At 35.5% G+C, this 24,561-nt stretch overlaps 1 protein-coding gene across 2 annotated transcripts in view; it reads left to right on the top strand.

The window, feature by feature from the left end:
• Positions 1-24,561, top strand: part of GPR149 (G protein-coupled receptor 149) — an 81,186-nt gene that overhangs the window by 5,996 nt on the left and 50,629 nt on the right. The window contains exon 3 of one of the 2 annotated variants that reach the window (XM_077159138.1): positions 2,553-3,010. In XM_077159138.1, the coding sequence (XP_077015253.1) occupies positions 2,553-3,010 (458 nt within the window). Of the gene's footprint in view, positions 1-2,552; positions 3,011-23,456; positions 23,640-24,561 lie in introns of those variants that run through there. The other variant, XR_013175120.1, reaches the window with a different exon arrangement.

The following is a 24,561-nucleotide window of genomic DNA, read 5'->3' as shown; positions in this document are numbered from 1 at the left end:
AATTGTTATAACTGCTTTCTACAATGACTGCACTATTTTACATTCCCATTAACAATACACTGGAGTTCCAATTTCTCTGCATCCTCTCTAATACTTGTTATATTCCATTTTTAAAATAATAGCCATCTGTGGGTATGAAGTGATGTTTCATTGTGGTTTTGACTTGCGTCTCCCACTGTACATGCGTACATGTACTTTTTATTAATTCTAATTAGGTGCAAAGCTTTTAAGATCAGGAGATTTTATGTCAAAATCTACATATATGGATTGTCTTGAAATATCAGAATAGATGACAACACAGCTCCTCCATCTCACAAAATTGGCTGACCCTAAGGCATCTGCTTGACATGGGAAGGAAGTGCTCCCATTTGCCACAATAAATGTGTAGACTTATTAATTATTGGTGTTATTTAACTGGCACCTACGAACATTTTTTTTTTTACTCTTGATTCATAAAAATGAATAAGACATACACTTTGTCTTCAAGGAACTTATCTGATCAATTTGGACTCTGATGCTAAGATTTTTCTTCAACATAGTTATGATTATTAATTACATTAAAAATGATTTTTAGCAAAAACAGAGGGTTTTACCCCTTATAATGAGCCTCTGGTCAAGTGTTATCAACTATGAGTGATATTGCTATAACCCATTATCTCTCTTAGTAACCTCAGTCATAATTTACCTTAAGTGCCAAGGGAACTCACTAATATGAAACGTTTTCTTTGGCTACACATTATAGTTAATATATTGCCTCTCACTTAAGGGGAGCACATTCAAGTCATTCATATCCTTTTCACTGATTAGGGTTGTTGATGTGTTAAGTGAAATTATCTGTGCGCAGTACCTGGCCCTGGCATGCTCTATCTCCTGATGGCCTTTTTGGCAATTTCCCTTTCTTCTCATAAGCTGCATCAGACCCTTTTCCACACCATAAAGTGAAAGGAGAGTGATGCTTTCTGCACATTCCTTCAAAAACTTTATTTTTATTTTATGGATTTCATAGTTATAATATGTAGCTAATAAATATATAGTTATAAACAGTGATTTTATCATATTATACCAGAAAATTGAGATTTTATGATAGTTTTCATATCTATCATGTTATGTCTTTTTTGTTAAGAGAAAGATGAATTCAAACAATAATTAAAACATCCTTTTAATTTCCTCACTTTCATGCTGTTAAATTAGGATTAAAAATACTAATTTAATTTTAATGGACTATATTACTAGAAAAAGTAAGTAGAAACATAAATTAGATTGTATATAAAATATTAACACATCTGTTTCTATTTTTCTGTCTTGAATAAAAATTCTTTTTTTTTGTATCCTGGCTCAAACAACAATGAATGATGCCTATGAACTGTATTTTCAGACAGAACTGGCTTATAAATCTTCAGTTCTGGGGACATTTCAGTAATAGAATCAGCATGTGAATCACTAGGGTGTACTACAAAATGAATCAAATTTTACCTATTTTTCCCATAGAAACGTCATAATTTTTTATACCTTTTTTCACCAAAGATAACTAAGTATCTGACTGTAAAACAGAGATATCAAAGTAGAAAATTTGCTTAAAATAAACCATATTTCAAAATATGAAAACAAAATATTATTTTGCATTTTTCTCTACTATTATGATGTAACTCCAATCTTATTTATAAAACTTGTGCGGTATTTAGTGACATTCACACATACACACAAAAGGTATCACTTTTGGTCATATCATCACTTGTTATTCTAATAAAACTTTGTGCCATTTCCACTAACTAATAGTACCATATTTAGGATACTATCACATTTCATCTGATTTAAATCCTAAAAAGTTTTATGAATTCCTACTAAACTCCCCTTGTAATTAATCAGCTTTACAAACATGTCATAAAGTGCTTCAGCTCACAGGAATATAAATCTATTCACATTTTTTACCTATTCATTCCAAATTTATTAGTACCAGAAAGGAACTTTTTGTTTTAAAAAGTTCTATATTGTAGTATGATCTATTTTTTAACGTATGCATTTGTAAACATATGTCTATCAGAAATAATATACATCAAATTGTTCCAAGAAGTTATATCTGTTAATAGTATTGTCAACTAAATAACTTATATAATATTAAAGTTATTTGCAAATTAATTACTAGCAAAATAAACTTTTTAAACACTATATGTTTATCCCAAAATAAAGGTACAGAAAAATTGGTTAGACTGAAAAGAATAGTAATAAAAATAAAATTGAATATATTTGGGAGTTTCGTTATTGATGGTTTAAATTTTTGTGTCATAAAATTGCTTTAAAGACTGAAAGGGTCCATGGGTATTGTATGTGTTCCAAGGTCCTCATTGTATAAAAGAAAAAGTAGGCCCAAGGTGATGAGATGATTTGAGCTTGTAGACCCAAATTGCTTTGCATAATTGACAACAAGTAAATAGAGGCTGCTTTTTAATTCATAGTGATCAGGTTGAATGCAGTTTCCTATTTTTATTCACTTTGTATATGCAGCTGTTATATCTATCATATTAACCATGGGATTTTGTTTTGTTTTAACTTAGACAAGAGAAGAGGCTTTGAATTCAATCTATCCTTCCAGCGAAGTTATGGAATTTATAAAATAGCACATGGAGATTACTATGATGATGATGAAAATTCTATATCCTATCACAACCTGATGAACTATGACTGTGAGACTACAAAAGACTCTCAGAGAGAAACCCAGAATTTCTTCAATACCATTAAAGTGGAAATCAGCACCACACCCTCTCCGGACAGCTCCATACTGAAAGGCATCAACAAATGCACCAATACTGATAGTTCAGAGGCTAAACATGGTTCTGACAAAGACAAGCGCATTCACCTACTGTGCTCGGACAAAACAGCAGCTGACAGTAACTATGAAGAAACTACATTTTTGGAAGGACCAGAAAGAAGACTTTCTCAGGAGGAGAGTCAGAAACCAGATCTTTCAGACTGGGAGTGGTGTAGGAGTAAATCAGAAAGAACCCCTCGTCAGGTACAGTAAAGGTTGTTCTAACTATGAAATTGAAAGTGGAATTAAATATGATAATCATGAAAAAAAATCATCTGTTGCTTATTTTATTCAATTAAGTTCAAGCTTAATGTCCCTTGCCTTAATTCCTATAATTAATTTTATTTTAAGCTGTTTTTTGGAGGACTTTTAATTTTTTTAATGAACTATACATTTTCATCCAAAATCTAAATGTTTTGGAATCAGAAGAGTTAAGTGGGCTCTTTGAGAATAGTAAAGCATTCTACTTTAACCTAAGAAGACTGGTTAAACTCAGACTCTTGATATATATGTTTTAAAGTAGTTGATTTGTGTGTTTTATTTTCCCCTCTTCCATGCAAAAAAATATCCCACAAGTCCCAAGAGAAGTTTTCTTTTTAAAATAAAGGAATATATTTATACAGCCTGCAGCGAGGGAGATTGTCCTGGGGCAGGTATACTAGATAGCTTGCCTATCAGTCTTGCTAAGGTCCAGTCCCTCCGGGACAACCAGGAAACAAAAGTTCTATTCCAGAACACACTGCTTGATGAGGCTGTCAGAGCCCTGCTGAATGTTCTATCTCTTTAAGGATGGTGGAATGGTTTTTATAATGTCTTGAAAACTAAACATTTGCACTTGAATCTTACTTCATTCTCTCTCAGATTCCAGCCTGCCTAGAATGATGAGGGATCCTACTTATTTTATTGAAACAGCAGTGTGACATTGATATTGGATTGTTCTTTCTGCCAAGCTCTCATTTCTGATAATTAAAGTTGCCTTACTTTCTACACTATTGATTTACTAGGAAGAAGGAGCCTTTTCTATATAATTTAATGCATGTCAGAAGACATTTGCATGTAGGCTATGGACTAAAAAACATAATTCTAGAAATATTATACTATAATATTTACAGATTTTTGGATCAAAATATGAAATATATAACACCAGCCATGAAGATAAGAGGAATAATCTGAGACTTTCTTTACTCTAGTTGATTAATTGAAACTTCTAAGCTCCCTATGATAGCAGCATTTTAAAAGTAAGTTGAATAGTACACTCAAGAATGCAAAATATATTATTAGAAAAGATAATTGTGCTTTTGTTTAGTAATTAGGAATATCATAGAAATAATCATTAAGTATTTGCAACAAATTCAATAATACAATGAAAGGTAGAGGTGAAATACATAGTGCATAGTAACTTTTAAATAATATGTACCCAGCTAAGAGGGAAATCTCTACAATTTCATTATTGATTTGTTCCAGAAAATATAAACTTCCTAGTTTCTTTCAGTTAAAAATTAAGTAATAGTCATGATGAAGCATTATGTATTCAATGTTTCCATACACACACACACACACACACATATATATATCCAAAAAACTTTCAATTACTCTATGTGCTCCTCCCCTGTCTCATCTTACCCCTAATCTCATGCTCTTCTCTTAGAGGTTACAGCTATCATAAATCTTGTGGGATTTTTATTTTCATCTTTTTTATTTATTATTTTAGCACAAATGTATGTACTGCTAAACTAGATGTTTTTTAGTTTTGCTTGTTTTGAGCTATCTAAAGATGATATTATACTATATTATATGTAGTCTCTGGGATTTGTTTTTTTTTTCACTCAACATTACTTTAATTGACTCCATTTTCTTGTATATTTTGTCAAAATATTTGGAAGGATCATCAAAAAAATCAGTGTGAAGCCCTCATTTGAAAGTCTTGGTTTTAGTTTGGAGATTTCATCTTTAACTACAGCTAGAAACATGGACAAAATAAGTGTTTATATATGCATATATCATCTATTAGAACAATGAAACACAATTTACCCACAAACCTCAATAAATCAAATAGCAAAATAATATATGGAAAGCACAAAAGCTTGATTAACCTACATATCTTTCAATTACAAAGACTTGCTTGCTAAATATTAATGTTCTAAGGCATCTGTGATGAGCAAGTAGTTCAGGAAACTGATCTGAAAAGGTGGCTGTGAAAAATAATGATTAGTGGGAAAACAGCTATTACAGTAATCGGAAAAAGTCAAGCATAGTATTTCCAGACAGTAATTGAAATTAAATGAAACAGTCATAAATGATATCACAAATATAAAGAAAACATTCAACTGTATAATGATGTTGCTATGGCTTTCCCTTAGCAAAATTGTTTATGGTCTATAACATTAACATTGTAAGAAAAGCTTATGGAGCATATGAAGACTGTTCTTATGACTGGAGATAGGTTTTAAGTCTTATCCTATTCTTCAGTGGCAGATATTTCACGAGAGTAGATGGTAGTTTAGAAAGCACTTACATTTTCAGCTTTTTCTTCCAAGTGCCTTCACGCATCTTAAAGCAATATTAACTTAGTATCTTACAGCAACACACTAAGAAAGCATAATAGACACTGAAGTAACTCTAAAACATTTCCTCTTTTGATTTTCTGTAATCCGACTGTGAAAAATTTAGGACCAATTTATCAGCATATATCTAATGGTACTTTGTTGACTAGTGTGCATTCATTGTTCCTGGGCTGTTTTGCTTTGTTTTTTCAAGCAAGTTTGATTTTCAAATATATTTCATGAGCCTTACTTTATTCTTACATACACTTGGCTTTAATTTTTTATTAGATTTTTATGTTGATTCTTAGCATATCTTGTTGAGAATCTGGCCCTAGTAGAAGTGAAAGCGTTAGATCAAGTTTAGGGTATAAAGCAGATGGCAGAATGGCTTCAGTGAGTTTAAATGTGACCCAATGATATTGATGGGAGTTGAGAGTGTGTGTGGGACTGACAGTCAGCCCTAAGCCTAGTCACACAACAACCTCCTTTTGGAACTCTAGAGGTAGAATCCTAAGGAGTCCACTGTTAAAATGTTCATAAGTGATACTCAGAACTACCAGAGTTCTTCAGTTGCAAAGTTTTAATATAGTAACTATGGCATGATTTTGTTTTTGAACTGAAATGATGATTTTCCAGAACCCAAAAGTTCTGTCATATGTGAATAAGGGAAACTAGATTTAGAAAATAATTTGGTGACTTCTGGGTGATCATTCTATTTTTCTTTTGTGATCATTCTATTTTTCTTCTGTAACACTAAGCTCATAAAATTACCTACAGATTCATTTATTTTTTTCTCATAATGTCTATTTTCTCTTAATGTGACTTCTGGAAACTCATTCATTTAATATTGCATCTCAGAAATTATATGCTGTAATCATGGTGCTTGAACCTATTCATAATCCTATCATAACATCTGATAGGTGAAATTGTCTTCCACTATGTCAGTACAACATAGAAAGCACATTCTGAAGAGTTATAGGAGAGACAAAGCAGAAAGAAGTGCTTTTGTTTGAATTTGCTACACAGCTACTTCACGTAAAGGATGAATGAAGCCAACGAGAACTAATTTTAAAGTTACCTGAGAATTAAGAAAATTTCACTTTAATTTTAACGGAAATGTTTTAACTATATTAAAAGAGTTTTACAAATCAAATAAAGTTCAGTGGCATTATCACTTTCTATAACCTATTTTTAATATTATTACTGTTTAAATTATTTTCATAGAAAATTGCAGAGACAGAGACCAACTTAGCGAGATTATTTCAGGTCCCTTGGACCAGAATTCTCAAATTTTAATGTGCATATAGATCAATTGGAAATCTTGTTAAAGTGCAGACCATGATTTGGTAGGCCTGGGGTCCAAGATTCTGCTAATTTGACAATCAGGCAATTTACATGGTAATATTAGGTGAAATAGTGCCCTCACCCCTGACTTTTACAGACTCAGAATCTCCTGGATGGTTAATATGCACACTAAAATGTGAGAAGTTCTGCTTTAGGTAATAGTCACTAGAGAAAAGATATTAGTTTTAAAAGCAGGGTAAATTTGATTCTTTCTCTTTAATATGCCCCATAAAGTGAAATAAGATGAGAAGAAAATACCCCCAATAAATATAATCTCTTTCCTCTCTCCAAAAAAGAGTGTGTCTTCCCTTTTCACTTTTTAAAAATAAACTTAGAAAATCAAATCGGGTACAGGATGTTAGTGTTTCCTGTGGCATCATTAGCTTAATAATTGCAGGTGCTTAAACGTATTCTCTGAGTAATTTTTGACATTTTTAACTGAAGTGACCATAGTAGAAAAATCCACTTATCACCTCCTATTTTAGCCTCCAGGAAGTCGTTCTAACACAAATGACTGTCTGGAGTGCAGGCTCCCTCCATCTGTTTGGAGTGGTTAGTTCATTGCTCATCTGGGTTTAGAGACCCAGATATTGTTACATTGCTTTTTTTAAAAAAACAATTATAATCTTTATCTTTATGATGATAAAGGTAATAAGTAATTATTGTAGAAAAATTAGAAATTGTTGAGACTCAAAGAGAAAGCACCCACTTCCAACCCCCCCCCGATTAAAGAAATCTATATTTTGTCATCTTGCACTTTAGACTCTTCCCTATACATATATATTTTTATTTTAGACAAAAAAAAAATGGGATCATGTACAGTGTTGAAATCTGCTTTTCTCCACTTAACAGTATAATTTTCATCTGATCTAAAGTGCTGGAATCCTTTATACGATTATCGGTATAGTTTAGGATAACTGTTTCTGGTGTGGCTGAAAACTCATCTATAAATATAGATTTATTTTTCAAGTATTTAAAATCTTGGAGGTTGACGCTAGGAAATTTAATTGTGAACTAGTTAAAATTTTTCATAATACATTTTTTGGTGCTAACGGTATGCATCATTTGTTGCAATAAAGTAAAAATGGAGCTAATTTCTCACTTTCTACAAATTCAGGGGAATTACCACCAAATTAAGGCTTGTATGGAATCTTGTAATTCACCTCATAAACTAAGAATTCCAATTTCATTCTCAGGAAATGGCTTGAAGGGACCTAAGGCTCTGCATTATCGTCACCTATTTATGGAATGAATCCTTTCTAAAACCTCCTGTTAAGTGCTTATCCTTTACTTGAACTTACTTGGAAAGTCACTAATTAAAACAAAAATTATTTTGAATTCATTTAGACTTACAAAACTGTTGCAGAGATAGTACAGAATTCCAACATATCCTTCATCCCCCTTCCGTTGATGTTAACATATTACATTAAAATAATGCAAGGAAATTGATAATTCTACAGACCTTATTTAAATTGTGTCACTAGTCCTACCGATGTACTTTTTGTGTTTCGGGATCACACACTGCATTTGTTGTCAGGTCTCCTTCAATCTGTAACTGTTCTTCAGTTTTCTTTGTCTTTTGTGACTTTGACACTTCTCATGAGCAAGGCTGGTTTTGCCTTATTTTGTTTTTATGATATTCCTTAATTTGTGATTATCTAATGCTTTCTAATTATTGGATTGAGCGTATACATTTTTGCTAAGAATACCTCAGAAGTTACGCTTGCCTTCCCTACTGCATCACATCAAGAGATACATGATGTCACTATGTCTTATCATGGTGATGGGAACTTTCAGCACGAGGTAAAGGTGGTATCTGCCAGATTTCTCCATGTAAAGTTTCTATTTTCCCCTTTGTAATTTCTAAGTATCTTGTGAGAAGACATTGTTTCTCATACATTTGTCAACTAATTTTAACAGTCATTTATGATTCTTGCCTGCAACAATTATTATGTGATATTTGCCTAGTGGTGAACTTCTGTTTCTGCCATCCCTTCTTTATTTATTATTCGAATTCTCCCTAAGGAAAATTTATCTCTTCTCCATTTATTTATTTATATTTGTCAGTATGGGCTAATAGATATTTGTTTTATTCTATAGGTTATAAGCCTTACTGTCTTTATTTATTTTGTTAATCCAGTTGTCCTAGATTTGGTATTGGGAGTTTCTACAGTTTAGTTTCTATATCCTTTTAATATGCTACATCATCTTTTTAAATATTTCCTTACTTTCTGTCAACACAAGGTATTCCAGCTTCACCTTATATTTTCCTTCATCCAACCCAGAGTCAAGGACCTCTGGTTCCTTTTACTGGAGAACAGTATTTAGAAACCATGATCTGGAAACCAGGTCAGCTCATTGCTCCTTGGATGTCTTGCTTCAAGACCCCATCATGGGTCAGAGCTAGGAAATATGTATAAATATGCTCACATGCATATCTATATTATTTCTGTATCAATTGCTGTGTATAAATTATTTTAAACCATGAGTTTATACTGATACCAATCAAATACCACAGGACTCATGTAAGACATCCTCCTTTTCCTTCTTTGTAATTTCTTTCTCTGACAGTGAGAAAACTTGCTCCCATTATCAACAATATATTTATTTACTAGCCCAATCCTGGTATATGCAGAGTAGTTTTAGAATTTCTAACCCATACCCCTGGGGAAAAAGTATTAACTGGAGTACAATAGTTATGCACAGTTTTCTCCTTAGCCTAGAGCATATAGTCAAAATACAGTTTTCCAAAGTTACTTAAGTTGGTTCTTTCTTCTCTATGCCCTACTTTTTAGGGTTTTTAGCAATACTGACATGATAAACCTGTGCACGTGTATTTTCACATTGTTGGAGGTGTAACTATAGGATAAATTCCTAGAATTAGAACTGCTTAGTTGAGAGGAGAGACTAAATTTTAGGTGTTGCCAAACTACCTTTCAGAAGGGACACACCCTGTTTGCATTCCAACCAGCAATGTATGAGATAATGCCCTTTTTCCTACTGCCTCAATAACAGAATTTTATTATATTTAAAAAATTTTTAGTCTAATAGGAGACATATGATAATTCAGCATTGTTTTAAATTTTATTCTTCTAATTGTAAGTATGTTTGAATATTTTTTGTATGTTTAAGGATCTTTTAAAGATATTTTTAATTAACTATCTTTTCTTGTCTTTCTCTAATTTTTCTATCAAGTTTTTTGGTCTTTTATCTCTACATTTTTAAGAGTTCTTTATATATTAAAGATATTAACCCATTTTTTCCCTAGTTTGCCAGTTTTTATTTGGCTTTATTTAGTGTTTTTCAATGTTACACTTTTTTTTTTTACATAGTGAAATTTATCAATCATTTTTTAATTAATTCTGGATTTTGAGTCATAGTTAGAAAGTCTTTCCCTATACCCAGATTAAAATGGAATGACCCATGGTTTCTTTTAGTACTTGTATGGGTCTCATTGTTTACATTTATATATCAGAGCCAAGCCACATGAAGCTTAATATTTTTTTTTCATTTTTAAACAGGTTTATTCACATCATACAATGCCAACCTAAGAAGCCATATACATGCCTTTGCCACCATATCTACATGAAGACATTTCCTTTTCTTCCACAAAGCACATACACCCCTCTCCCATGACTCCCACTTGTTGACATTTAGTTTTGGCATAATGCCTTTGTTACATTCAGTGGAAGCATATTACAGTGTTACTGTTGACTGTAGACCCTAGTTTGCACCAATTGCAATTTATTTGTGCATTTTCTCATCATCATTGCCCACTCTAGGCATTCCTAAGTTATACCATCTCAATCTTTACCCTCTATCTTTCCTTCTGGTTTCATACATGCCCCCAGCCCTTCTCCATCAATCATACTCACATTCAGCTTCATTCAGTATACATATGTTATTGTGCTACAATCAACCTACTACTATTATTTTTTTCATTGTATAGTATAGCACATATTCAAAGCGAAGAAATAAAAAAGCAATAGTTTTCAAAGCACTCTTCAACAAGTAGTTACAGGAGAGATCCCAGAGTTTGTCATGGGCTACCATATGATCCTCTCATATTTTCCATTCAAGCTGCTCCAAAATATAGGAAGCCAGAGGGCTTAAATATTTTTTTATCATCACAGTCGAGTTTTTTTTTTCCTTCTTTTTTTGTGAAAAATAAGATATACACAAAAAAGCTATAAATTTCAAAGAACAGCACCACAATTAGTTATAGAATATATTTCAGACTTTGACATGGGTTACAATTCCATAATTTTAGGTTTTACTTCTAGCTCTCTAAAATACTAGAGACTAAAAGAGATATCAATTTAATGATTCAGCATTCATATTCATTTGTTAAATCCTATCTTCTCTGAGTAACTCCAACATCACCTTTGTTCTTTCCATCCCTCTCTTTAGAGGGGTTTGGGCTATGGCAATTCTAAATTTTTCATTTTGGAAGGGTCTGTTACTAATATGGGGTAGGGAGATGGAACTATCTGATGTTCCAGAGTGGCTGGGGTAGCTTTCAGGACTTATCTGGACCAGGGACCTATCTGGAGGTTGTAGGTTTCTGAAAAGTTACTCTAGTGAATGGAACCCTTGTGGAATCTTATGTATTGCCCTAGGTGTTCTTCAGGATTGACTGGAATGGTCCTGATTGGGGGTTGGCAGGTTATGATAGGTAGCAAGGTCTAACTGAAGCTTGAGTAAGAGCAACCTCCAGAGTATTCTTTTAACTCTACTTGAATTCTCTCTGCCACCGATACTTCATTTCTTAAACTTCTTTTCCCACTTTTGATCAGGATGGAATTGTTGATCCCATGGTACCAGGTCTGAATTCATTCCTGGGAGTCCTCTCCCACATCACCAGGGACACTTCAAACCTGGATGTCATGTCCCATGAAGGGGGGGGGGGGGGGCAATGATTTCATTTGCAGAATTGGGCTTAGAGAGAGTGAGGTTACATCTGAGCAACAAAAGAGGTCCTCCAGAAGTAAATCTTAGGCATGCCTATAGGTAGACTAAACTTCTCTGCTACCTACATAAGCTTCACAAGAGTAAGCCTCATGATCAAGGGCATGGCCTATTGATTTGGGTGGCTCTAACGCTTGACACAGTATCAGGGGATTCTCTGATGGTAAGGTTTAATAGTTCCATATTCCTTCTCCCATCTTCAGGGGACTTTGCCAATACTTTCTGATTATCTGCTTAATATACTCTAGGATGTATCCAGGCATTACAATAATCTATACAGGATTAAAGGACCTCTTTCTTATTCTGGGCTCCCTGTGTTTAAATTGTTCAAATGAAGTATACCAATAGGTTAAATTAGATTATTTACTACAGAACATTTCTTTCCAGACCAAATAAACCTTTCTTCCATTGGTCTCAAAGAGTATGTGTGGTTCTAAAATATAGACACTGTCTTCCTTACCCCTACATTTTGAATTACTTTAACCCCAAACTGTTCGGCTTCATTCTTATTTCTAAATATCAGATTATATATATAAAACAGCCTGTCAAAATCGAGAAATAATAAGCACCACTCCAGACTCAATGTGTCTGCTCTAAAAGCTTACAATCTAGAGGCCCCTGTTTTCTTATAAGCATTTTCTAAAGGTGACCATACTATTCTTGTTCTTTTGTTTTTGGCTTACTTTGTCTCACCAAATGCCCCACATGTTCATTCACACGGTTGCATGCCTCATGACTTTGTTGCTTTTTGTAGCAGCACAACCTTTGTTCATAACTGTACCCCATTGTTCACCAATCTACTTCTCCATCAGTGCATCCTTTATGCACTTTATGCTGGTCATAAAAGTGGAATCATACAGTATTTATCCTTTTGTGCTGGATAATTTCACTCAGCGTCATGCCATATGCTTCAGGACGTCATTTTGTCTCACTACCTCATAATATTCCATCGCATGTATATACCATATTTTGTTGATTCACTCGTCTGTGGATGGGCATTTGATTTGTTTCCATCTTTTGGTGATTGTGAATTATGCTTCTGTGAACATCAGTGTGCAAATGTCTGTTTGTGCCATGGCTTTCAGCTCTTCTGGGTATATACTATATAGTGTTATTGCTGGGTCATAGGGCAACGCAATATTTAGTTTCCTAAGGAACCACCAAACAGTCTTCCATAGTGGCTGCACCATTGTACATTCCCACCAGCAGTGCATAAATGTCCCAGTTTCTCCACATCCTCTCCAACATTTATAGCTTCCTGTTTGTTTAACAGCAGCCATTCTTATAGGTGTGAGGTGGTATCTCATTGTAGTCTTGATTTGCATTTCCCTTATAACCAATGAAAATGAACATCTCTTCATGTGCTTTTGAGCCATCTGTATTTGCTAATAATATCTTAGCCCATTTTATAATTGAGTTGTTTGTTATTTTGCTGTTGAATTGTATGATTTCTTTGTATATACAGGAAATCAAACCTTTGTCCGATTTGAGATTTCCAAATATTTTCTCCCATTGAGTTGGCTGCTTCTTCAACTTTTTGACAAAGTCTTTGGAGGTGCAGAAGTATTTGATTTTGAGGAGTTCCCATTTATCAATTTTCTCTTTTGTTGCTTGTGCTTTGGGTGTAAAGGAAACTACCTCCTATTACTAAGTCTTAAAGATGTTTCCCTACATTTTCTTCTAGAAGCTTTGTGGTGCTAGTTTTTATATTTAGGTGTTTGATCTACTTTGAGTTAATTTTTGTGTAGGGTGTAAGATAGAGGTCCTCTTTCATTCTCTTGGCTATTGATATCCAGTTCTTTCATGCCCAATTATCGAAAAGACTATTTCGTCCCAGTTCAGAGGATTTGGGGGCCTTGTGAAAAATCAGTTGACCATAGATTTCGTGGTCTGTTTCTACACTCTCGCTTTGATTCCATTGGTCAATGCTTCTATCTTTGTGCAAGTACCATGCTGTTTCGACCATTGTGGCTCTATAATAGGTTTTAAAGTTAGGGAATATTAATCCTCCCACTTCGTTCTTCTTTTTTAGAATGCTTTTAGCTATTCAGGGTTGCTTTCCCTTACAGATGAATTTGGTAATTAGCTTTTCTAAATCTTCAAAGTAAGTTGTTGGAATTTTGATTGGAACTGTCTTGAATCTGTAGATCAATTCGGGGTGAATTGACATCTTAGTTATATTTAGCCTTCCTATCCATGAGCAGGGAATCTCTTTCCACCTATATAGATCTTCTTTGATTTCTTTTAGCAATGGTATGTAGTTTTCTGTGTACAAGTCCTTTACATCCCTAGTTAAGTTCATTCCTAAGTACTTGATTTTTTTAGTTGCTATTTTGAATGGAATTCTTTCCTTAACTGACTCCTCAGCTAGCTCATTGCTTGTGTATAGAAATGCTGCTGATTTTTGCACATTAGTTTTATATCCTGCCACCTTGTTGAATTTGTTTATTAGCTCAAGTAACTTTCCTGTAGATTTCTCACAATCTTCCAAGTATAGTATCATATCATCTGCAAATAATGAGAGTTTTACTTCTTCTTTTCCAATTTGGGTGCCCTTTATTTCTTTGTCCTGTCTGATTGCTCTAGCTAGAACTTCTAGCACAATGTTGAATAATAGTGGTGACAGTTGGCATTCTTGTCTTGTTCCTGAATTTAGGGGAAAGCTTTCAGTCTCTCTTCATTGAGTATGATGCTGGCTATCAGTTTTTCATATATTCTCTTTATCATATAGAGGTAGTTACCTTTGCTTCCTGTCTTTCGGAGTGTTTTTATCAGAAAAGGATGCTGAATTTTGTTGAATCCTTTTTCAGCATTAAACGAGATGATTGTGTGATCTTTCCCTTTCAATTTGTTAATGTGCTGTATTACATTAATTGTTTTTCTTGTGTTGAACCATCCTTGCATTCCTGGTATAAATTCCACTTGGCCATAGTGTATAATTCTTTTAATGTGTTGTTGGATTCGATTTGCTAATATTTTATGGAGAATTTTTGCATCTGTGTTCATTAGGGAGATTGGCCTATGGTTTTCCTTTCTTATAGCATCTTTACCCGATTTTGGTATTAAAATGATATTTGCTTCATAAAATGAGATAGGTAGAGTTCTTTTTCCTCAATTTTTTGGAAAAATTTGAGCATGATTGGTGTTTGTTCTTTCTGAAATGTTTGGTAAAATTTCCCCATGAAGCCATCTGGCCCTGGGTTTTTCTTTGTAGGAAGATTTTTTTTTTTAATAATTTTTTATTAATAAAAAAATTACAAGAAAGAAACACAAACATCCTTAATATATGCTCATTCCATTCTACATATATAATCAGTAATTCACAATATCATCACATAGTTGCATATTCATCATCATGATCATTTCTTAGAACATTTGTATCAATTCAGAAAAAGAAATAAAAACACAACAGAAAAATAAAACAAAAACAGAAAAAGAAAAAAAAATTTTACATACCATACCCCTTACCCCTGTAGGAAGATTTTTGATGACTGATTGTATCTCCTTCCTTGTGACTGGTTTGTTGAGATCTTCTGTTTCTTCCTGAGTCAGTGTAGCTTGCTTGCATGTTTCCAGGAATTTGTCCATTTCATCTAAGTTGTCTAGTTTGTTGGCATATAGTTGTTCATAGTATCTTCTTGTGATTTCTTTTATTTCTTCAGGGTCTGTAGTAACACAACCCTTTTCATTTCTGATTTTATTTGTATCCTCTCTCTTTTTAAATATGTCAGTCTTGCTAGTGGCCTGTCAATTTCATTGATACTCTCAAAGAACCAACTTTTGGTTTTATTGATTCCTTCTTTTGTTCTCCCATTCATTTATCTCTGCTTTAATCTTTGTTATTTCTATTCTATTTACTTTGTGGTTAGTTTGCTGTTCTTTCTCATGTTCCTCCAGGTGTGTTGTTAAGTCCTCAATTTTTGCTCTTTCTTGTTTTTTGATATAGGCATTTAGGACAATAAATTTCCCTCTCAGCACAGCCTTTGCCATATCCTATAAGTTCTGATAGGTTGTATTCTCATTTTCATTCATCTCCAGATAGCTACTGATTTATATAGCAATTTCTTCTTTGACCCACTGGTTGTTTAAGAGTGTGTTATTCAATCTTCATATATTTGTGAATGTTCTCGTTCTCAGGTGGTTATTGAGATCCAGTTTCATCCCATTGTGATCAGAGAAAGTACTTTGAATAATTTCAATGTTTTTAAATTAATAAAGACCTGTTTTGTGGCCCAGCATATGATCTATCCTGGAGAATGTTCCATGAGCACTACAGAAGAATGTATATCCTTGTGCTTTGGGGTACAATGACCTATATATGTCTGTAAGGTCTAATCATTTATCAAGCTATTTAACTTCTCTATTTCTTTGTTGACATTTTATCTGGTTGCTCTTTCTATAGAGGACAGTGGTGTATTGAAGTCTCCTACTATTACTGTTGAAACATCTATCACTCCCTTTAGTTTTCCAATGTCTGTCTCATGTACCTTGGAGCTCCTTGATTGGGAGCATAAACATTTATGATTGTTATATCTTCTTGGTGAATTGATCCTTTAATTGGTATATAGTGTCCTTCTTTGTCTATGATGTCTTTACATTTAAAGTCTATTTTGTCCAATATTAGTATAGCTATTCCTGCTTTCTTTTGGTTACAACTTGTGTGGAAGATCTTTTTCCATCCTTTCACTTTCATTCTGTTTGTATCCTTGTGTCTAAGATGAGTCTCCTGCAAGCAGCTTATAGCTGGATTATGTGTCTTCATTCATTCTTCCAATCTGTGTCTTTTAATTGGTAAGTTTAGTTCATTAACATTCAAAGTTATTACTGAAAAGTCATTTCTTCAGTCCACCATCTTACCTTTTTAATTTTATTTGTCAGATCTATATAGTCTTTTCCATCTTTCTCCTTGTATTCTTTAAATTACCCTTAGTGATGCTCTTCAGTTCTGTGCCCTCCTCCAGACTTCCCTCTCCTGTATTTTTTTTTTTCAGTTGGAAGGACTCCTTTTAGTATTTCTTGTAGGGTTGGTCTCTTGTTGACAAATTGTTTCAGGACTTCTTTGTCTGTGAAAACTTTAATTTCTCCCGCAGTTTTGATGGACAATTTGGTTGAGTACAGAACTCTTGGCTGGAAATCTTTCTCTTTCAGGATCTTGAATATATCATACCACTGCCTTCTCACTTCCAGGGTGCTAGACGAGTAGTCTGAACTCAGTCTTATTTGGTTCCCCTTGTATGTAGTAGATTTTTTTTCTCTTGCCACTTTCAGGATTTTCTGCTTCTCTTCAACATTTGACAGACTGATTGGTGTGTGTCCAGGGAAGACCTATTTGGATTTATTCTGTTTGGAGTTCTTTGGGCTTCTTTGACTTGTACATCATTTATGTCCTTTATGAGGTTTGGGAATTTCCCCCCCATTATATCTTCAACTATGCTTCCTAGCCCTTTACTCCTGTCTTCTCCTTCTGGGACACCAGTGATTCCTATATTTGTGCACTTTGTTTTGTCTATCATTTCCCTGAGAGCCAACTCAAATTTTCCCACATTTTTTTGGTATTTGCTGTTTTGAGTCTTTGAAGTCAGTTATCCTGTCCTCTATATCACTTATTCTTTCTTCTATCTCTTCAAATATGATGTTGTGTGCCTCTAGTAGGTTTTGTTATTTGGTCAACAAAGTCTTTAATCTCTGTGATATCCACTATTTTTCTATTTATTCTTTCAAATTCCTCTTTATGCTCTTCTGCTGTCTTCTTGATCTCCCTTATGTCATTTGCTATCCCACTTATTTTATTAACTTTACATCTTTGATTAGTTGTTCCAACGTCTGTGTCTCCTCAAGTGTTTTAATTTGGTCATTAGGCAGGGCTATATCTGTCCGCATTCTGATATGCTTAGTGATCTTCTGCTGTCTTTGTGGCATGTAAAGATCTTGACTGATTTACTTTGGAGTTGATTTCTTTCAGCATTCTAAAGCTTTGTGTTGTGGGGTGGTTGTACAGCAGGGAGCAGGGTATAGGGTGGGGCACTCAGTGCAGTGATTTTTTTCAGGGCAGGTATAGGTGCAGGTTGGGGATGTTATGCTGATGCTTGTGAACATGGGCGCCCAGTGGCCAGGGAGGATGTAGCTACGCAGGTGCACCAGTTGCAGGGCACAACCCTGGTATGCCCTGGTCTAAGGCACAGGGCCCTTTGTGTGCATGCATAGAGCTGTGGCAGCAGGTCCACGTTAGGCCTTTATTAATTGGGGGCAGATGTAATCTGGCTGCTCTGGTAAGCACTTTCTTAGAGCTGGAAAAAGAAAAAGAAAAGCCTTAGTGTGGCTGAGGGCCATGCGCATGCACAGTTCTAGGACTGCTGTAAACTTCCCAGAGCTGAATGATGTGATTGGAGGCCCGTGCACATGCATGGGCCTAGAAGTGCCCTAAACTGATGTGCAGAGCTTGGAGGGGGGCAGGGTGTGGTTGTATGACACTATGGGCAGGGGGGCAGGGGACAGCAGTAGCCTGGGTATAGAGGTATGCACCCACAGCCTTTATGCACTGGAAACAGTCTTCAGGGAACAAGGAGGGGGAGGTAGTGCCCAGGAGGGGTGCAGGAAAGGTGGGTTGGGCTGCACTTGGGGAAGGGGTATGGGGCAAGTACATGCACTGGGGGCTGGTGGAGTGGTAGTACCTGGAGGGCAGGGAATGGGAACAGATGACGGGGTTCAGGTGGGTTGGGTGAATCACTGGTCACAGGGCTGCACTGGTGAGGGTAGAGTAGCCTGGCTTACTTCCTAGTCCCTGGCACCCGTCCCTGTACTCCCGCAGGGCCTGCACCTCCGCGCCAGGCTCCAGCTTTCTGCGTCTCAGTTCCTTGGTCTCTGCAGGTAGGGCCACCCTGTGTGGTGGAGAAGGCTCTCCCAGGTCAGCCACACTCCTGAATTGCTGCCTCAGTCACCCTCCTGCCCCTTCTCTAACTTTTCCCTGGAGCAGGGCTAATCTCCAGCTATCCTATTGGACCGTCTTCCCAAAAGTCCTCCTACTGTTCTGCACTTCTAGTTTTCTCAATTTCATCCCATACTGGGCTTGATCCAAGTGTTCCTCGGAAATTCCTTGCTCACGTTCCCCATCTGTGAAGGCTCACATCTGTGGGGGCAGAACAGACTCCGCACGGGTGCCTCCAACACGTGTTACTTGTGCTCCCTGAGGCTTACAATATGAACATTGCTTAAGTGTCCCTTATAAGGGGTCTGTACCAACACCAAAGCCCACCCAGGACTTCCCCATTTCATAAATGACCCCAAGGAGACCTATCACAAAACACCTCCAGTCCAAGCCAGGATAGCTCAGAGGCAAACCCTTGGAGCTTACTTTTTTATATGGTGGGTGATAGGTATCTAATTTTATGTTTTTCCAAATAGCTACCCATAATTTTTTTTTAAAAACACCATTTATTAAAAAGTTCATCATTATCCACAGTGATTTGAGATGTCATCATTATCTTATACTTAAAAGTCCTTATCCGCTTGGCTGTATTTCTGGGATTTGTCATATACCACTGTTTTGTCTATTTGTGCACCAGCACCTCCCTGTTTATTTTAGAGGTTTCATAGTGTGTTTTCATGACCGGTACAGTTTGTTCTTTGCATTTTTTTTTCAGTGTTTTTATGGTTATTCTTTGTTTTTCATTGTGAAGATAGGATTTATAGTCTGTATATATGAAGGAAATAAATTTCTAATACCAAAAAGTAAAGAGAATTTTTTTAAAAACCAGCTTTGTCTCTAATGTCAGATAGACATAAGTTTAAATTTCGGCTAATGTCAGATAGACGTAGGTTCAAACTTCAAAGGTCATTAGCTGGGTGACCTTTGGCAAGTTCTTTCATGTTGTTGAACTTTAGTTTTCTTATCTGGAATATGGAGGTGATAATATGTCCTTCATAGGGTTGCCTGAGGATTAAATGAGATAATGTCCATAATAAGAGCCCACTGAATGTATTGTTTCCTTGGGTCTGGGTAGAGTCAATGGAGCTATTTCTGGGAATTGCTTTTGATGAAGTAAGTGGCAGAGATACAGTGTCGGAGGTTGCATTCCAGGTGGAGGAGACAGAATAGCAAAGGCTGGAAGATTGTGCTAGAACCAAATATTCCAGTCCCCTCTAGGGGGCTGCTTTCTTCCAACTAGAGCCAGTTTAGTAGAGACAAGCTCAGTGATTGCCAGAGGAGCAGGTGAGAAGACTTGAGAACAATATCTCTTCCATCAAATGGCTTAAAAGTGATGAAGACTTTCTAGGCAGGTTAGCAGGAAGAATCCACACAGAACACCTACAATCCCCAAGCCTCAGTGAGATGCAGCACAGGATCAAACACTAAGCATCTTGAGGGCCAGGACTTCAGCTGTCTCATCTGGCACTGTACCCTCCTGCCTACCATGGCATCTCATCCAGGGAAGCAGTCCATAACTTCTCTTTTTAAAAAATTTATTAACTTTTCTTTTTTTTTTTTTTTTTGCATGAGCAGGCACTGGGAATCGAACCCAGGTCTCTGGCATGGCAGGCGAGAACTCTGCCTACTGAGCCACCATAGCCCACCCTAATTTATTAACTTTTAATTGTATTTACTAACACTTTGCTAAAACAGATGAGGGTGTAGTTTACTTCCATTACCCTTTTTATCTCCTCCTCCTAACTTTAATTAAATATTTGAAGCAGTTTTATTGAGATGTACTCACATACCATATAATCCATCCAAAGTGGACAATCAGTGACTTTAAGTGCAGCCACAGAGTTGTGCATTCATCACCACAATCAATTTTAGAACAAAGGTACTAAACTAACGCAAAGTGTCAATGGTAGGGGGTATATGAGAATGTTCTATTTTTTTACACGACTTTTTTGTAAACCTACAACTTTTCTAATTAAAAAAATAGTAGTTAATAGTACCACAGTCCATAGTCCAAAATGGGGCTCATTGCATTACACAGTCCCATATTTTATCATCTAACTTCCCTTCTAGTAACATACATGACCCCAAATATCCCCTATCTGGCACATTCACAAACATAATTAATCGTTATTAATTACACTCACAATGATGTGTGTCCATCACCATTATTTCCTAACATTTACCATCAAACTAAATAGAAATTCTGCACAAATTAAGCATCAGCTCCCCATTCTCCACCCATTCTATCCCCTGGTAACCTCTATTCTAGATCCCAACTCTAAGCTTGCTTATATAATTAGTTTATATGAGTGAGATCATACAATACTTCTTGTTTTGTCTTTGGCTTATTTCATGCAACATAATGTCCTCAGGGTGAACTGGTGGCCCTTCCAGCTGAGAGAGAAACATTGAACGTCATTGGCCTTCGTAAACCAAGGTATCTTTCCCTGGGTGCATCAAATTGGACATTTCTATAGACTTGTTTTAATCGGGACATTTTCTCAGCCTTAGAACTGTAAACTAGCAACTTATTAAATTCCCCTTATTAAAAGCCATTTTGTTTCTGGTATATTGCATCCCAGCAGCTAGCAATCTAGAACACTTCATCTTTTGGCAACTGTGAATAATGTTCATATATATGAAAAACAGTGTACAGATATCTGTTTGAGTCCCTGCTTTCAGTTCTTCTGAGTGTATATAGCTTGTAGCTAGGTAGCCGTATCTTACACCAATTCTATACTGAGCTTCCCAAAGAGCTACTGAACTGTCTTCTACAGCAGCTGCACCATTTTACATTTCCGAGCAGCAATGAATGAGTGTTCCTATCTCTCCACATCCTCTAACACTTGTAGTTTTTTGCTTCTGTAATAGTAGTGATTCTAATAGGTGTGAAATGATATTTCATTGTGGTTTTGATTTGCATTTCCCTAATAGCACATCTTTTCATGTGCTTTTTGGTCATTTGTATTTCTGTTTTGGAAAAATGTTTATTCAAGTCCTTTGCCCATTTTCAAATTGATTTATTTATCTTTTCGTCATTTGGCTGCATTATTTATTTATATTTTCTGGATATTAAACCCTTATCAGATTTGTGATTTCTGAATATTTTCTCCCATTGAGTGGGTTGCTTTATCACTTTCTTTTTTTATTTTAACATGGGCAGGAACCGGGAATTGAACCTGGGTCTTCTGGCATGGCAGGCAAGCGTCCTTGCCTGCTGAGCCACCGTGGCCCGCCCAGCTTTATCACTTTCTTGACGAAGTCCTTTGAAGCACAAAGTTTTTAATTTTGAGGATGTCCATTTATCTATTTTTCTCTTTCATGCCTGTGCTTTGGATGCAAAGTCTAAGAAACTATTGCCTACATAAGATCTTGAAGATGCTTCCCTACATTTTCTCCAGGGAGTTTTATGGTCCTGCTTCTTATATTTAGGTCTTTGATCCATTTGAGTTAATTTCTGCATAAGGTCTCAGTTAGACGTCCCCTTTCATTCTTTTGCATATGGATATCCAGTTCCCCCAGCCAATTTGTTGAAGAGACTGTTCTTGTCACAGTTGAATGGACTTGGCAGCCTTGTCAAATATCAATTGGCCATAGATGTGAGGGTCTATTTTTGAACTCCCAATTCAATTCTGTTGGTCAATATAGCTATCTTCATGGCAGTATCATGCTGTTTTGACCACTGTAGCTTTGTAATATACATTAAAAGTCAGAAAGTGTGAGTTCTCCAATTTTGTTGCTATTTTTCAAGATGTTTTTGGCTACTCAGAGCCCCTTCCAAATAAATTTGATAATTGATTTTTCCATTTATGTTAAGTAGACTGTTGGAATTTTTATTGATATTGCACTGAACCTGTAAATTAATTTTGGTAGAATTTACATCTTAATGACATTTAGTCTTCCAGTACAACCACAGACTTTTCCCCCATTTATTTAGATCTTCATTGATTTCTTTTAGCAGTGTTTTGTAATTTTCTGTGAACAAATCCTTTACTTCTTTGGTTAAATTAATTTCTAGGTGTTTGAGTCTAAGTCATCTAATTTGTTGAAATTCAGTTGTCCATAGTACCCTCTCATGATCCTTTTTATTTCTGTGAGGTCAGTACTAATGTCCCCCATCCCAGTTCTGATTTTATTTATTGGTCAGAATAGCCAAAGTTTGGTCTATTTTATTGATCTTCTCAAAGAACCAACTTTTGGTTTGAATTTTCTCTATTGTTTTGTCATTCTCAATTTCATTTATTTATGTTCTAATCTTTGTTATTTCTTTTGTTCTGCTTGTTTTTGGATTAATTTGTTGTTCTTTTCCAAGTTCCTCCACGTGTGAAGTTAGGTCTTCGATTTTAACTCTTACTTCTTTTTTGATGTTGGTATCTAGAGCTATAAGTTTCCCTCTCAGCAGTGCCTTCCCTGCATCCCATAAGTTTTGATATGTTGTGTTCTTATTTTCATTTGCCTCGAGATATTTACTGATTTCTCATGTGATTTCTTCCTTGACCCACTGATTGTTTGAGTGTGTTGTTTAACTTCTATGTATTTGTGAATTTTCCAGTGCTTCACCTATTATTGATTTCCAGTGCCATTCCATTGTGGGCATAGAAAGAGAATTGTATAATTTCAATCTTTTTAAATTTATTGAAACTTCTTTTGTGACCCAAAAGAAGTGTTCTATCCTGGAGAATGACTGTGCTGGTTTGAAGCTATTATGCGCCTCAGAAAAGCCATGTCCTTTAATCCTCATTCATTATTGCTGGGTGGAATCTTTTTTATTGTTACCATGGAGATATGACCCACCCTTTGTGACTGGTAACTTTTGATTAGATGGTTTCCGTGGAGATGTGTCTCCATTTATTCAAGTTGAGGTTGCTTACTGGAGGGGAGCATTTTGGAGAGAGCCAACAGAGCCCACCCAGCCAGAGACCTTTGGAGATGCATAAAGAAAAGCTCCTGGGGAAGCTATTGAAGAAGTTTGGAGAGAAAGCTAGCAGACATTGCCATGTGCCTTTCCAGCTGAGAGAGAAATCCCAAACATCAATGACCTTCTTGAACAGAGGTATCTTTCCCTGGGTGCCTTAGTTTGGACATTTTTATAGCCTTGTCTTAATTGGGACATTTTCACAGCCTTAGAACTGTAAACATGCAACTTAATATATCCCTGTTTTTAAAAGCCATTTCTTTCTGGTATATTGCATTCCAGCAGCTTTTACAAACAAAAACAATGATCATGAGCACTTCAGAATAATATATATTCTGCTGTTTTGGGGTACAGTGTTCAGTATATGTCTGTTAGGTCTAGTCCCTTTATAACATTCAAGTTCTCTGTTTTTTTATTGATTCTCTATCTAGTTGTTCTATGTATTGATGAGAGTAGTGTATTGAAGTTTTGAACTATTATTGTAGAGACACCTATTTCTCCCTACAGTTTTTGCAAGTGCTTGCCTCATGTACTCTGGGACACCATGGTTAGGACATACATATTTACGATTGTTGGAGGATGCCCCTTTTATTAATTTACAATGTTTTTCTTTGTATAACAGTTTGGCATTTAATCTATTTTGTCAGATATTAGTATAGCTACCCCAGATCTCTTTTGGTTATTGTGTGCCGGGGTTATCTTTTTCCAGCCTTTCATTTTCAACTTGTTTGTGCCTTTGGGTCTAAGATGAGTCTCTTGTAGACAGAAGATAGTTGGAACATACTTTTTTATCCTTTTTTGCCAATATATGTCTTTTGACTGGGGAGATTAATCCATTAGCATTTACTACCATAAAGGCAATACTTACTTCAACCATTTTATCCTTTAGTTTTTTATATGTCATATCCTATTGTTTTTCTCTTTTTTCCCTTTTAGTTAACCCTTACTGACAATCTTCATTTCTACACTGTACTCCATTTCTCTGCTGTTGTTTTCCATTCAGCCTGAATAACTCATGTTTATATTTCTTGAAGGGCTGGTCTTTTTTTTTTTTTTTTTT

This window comes from Tamandua tetradactyla, chromosome 5, assembly GCF_023851605.1.
Source record: "Tamandua tetradactyla isolate mTamTet1 chromosome 5, mTamTet1.pri, whole genome shotgun sequence".
NCBI lineage: Eukaryota > Metazoa > Chordata > Mammalia > Pilosa > Myrmecophagidae > Tamandua > Tamandua tetradactyla.
This window is presented reverse-complemented; position numbering and strand designations above follow the sequence as displayed.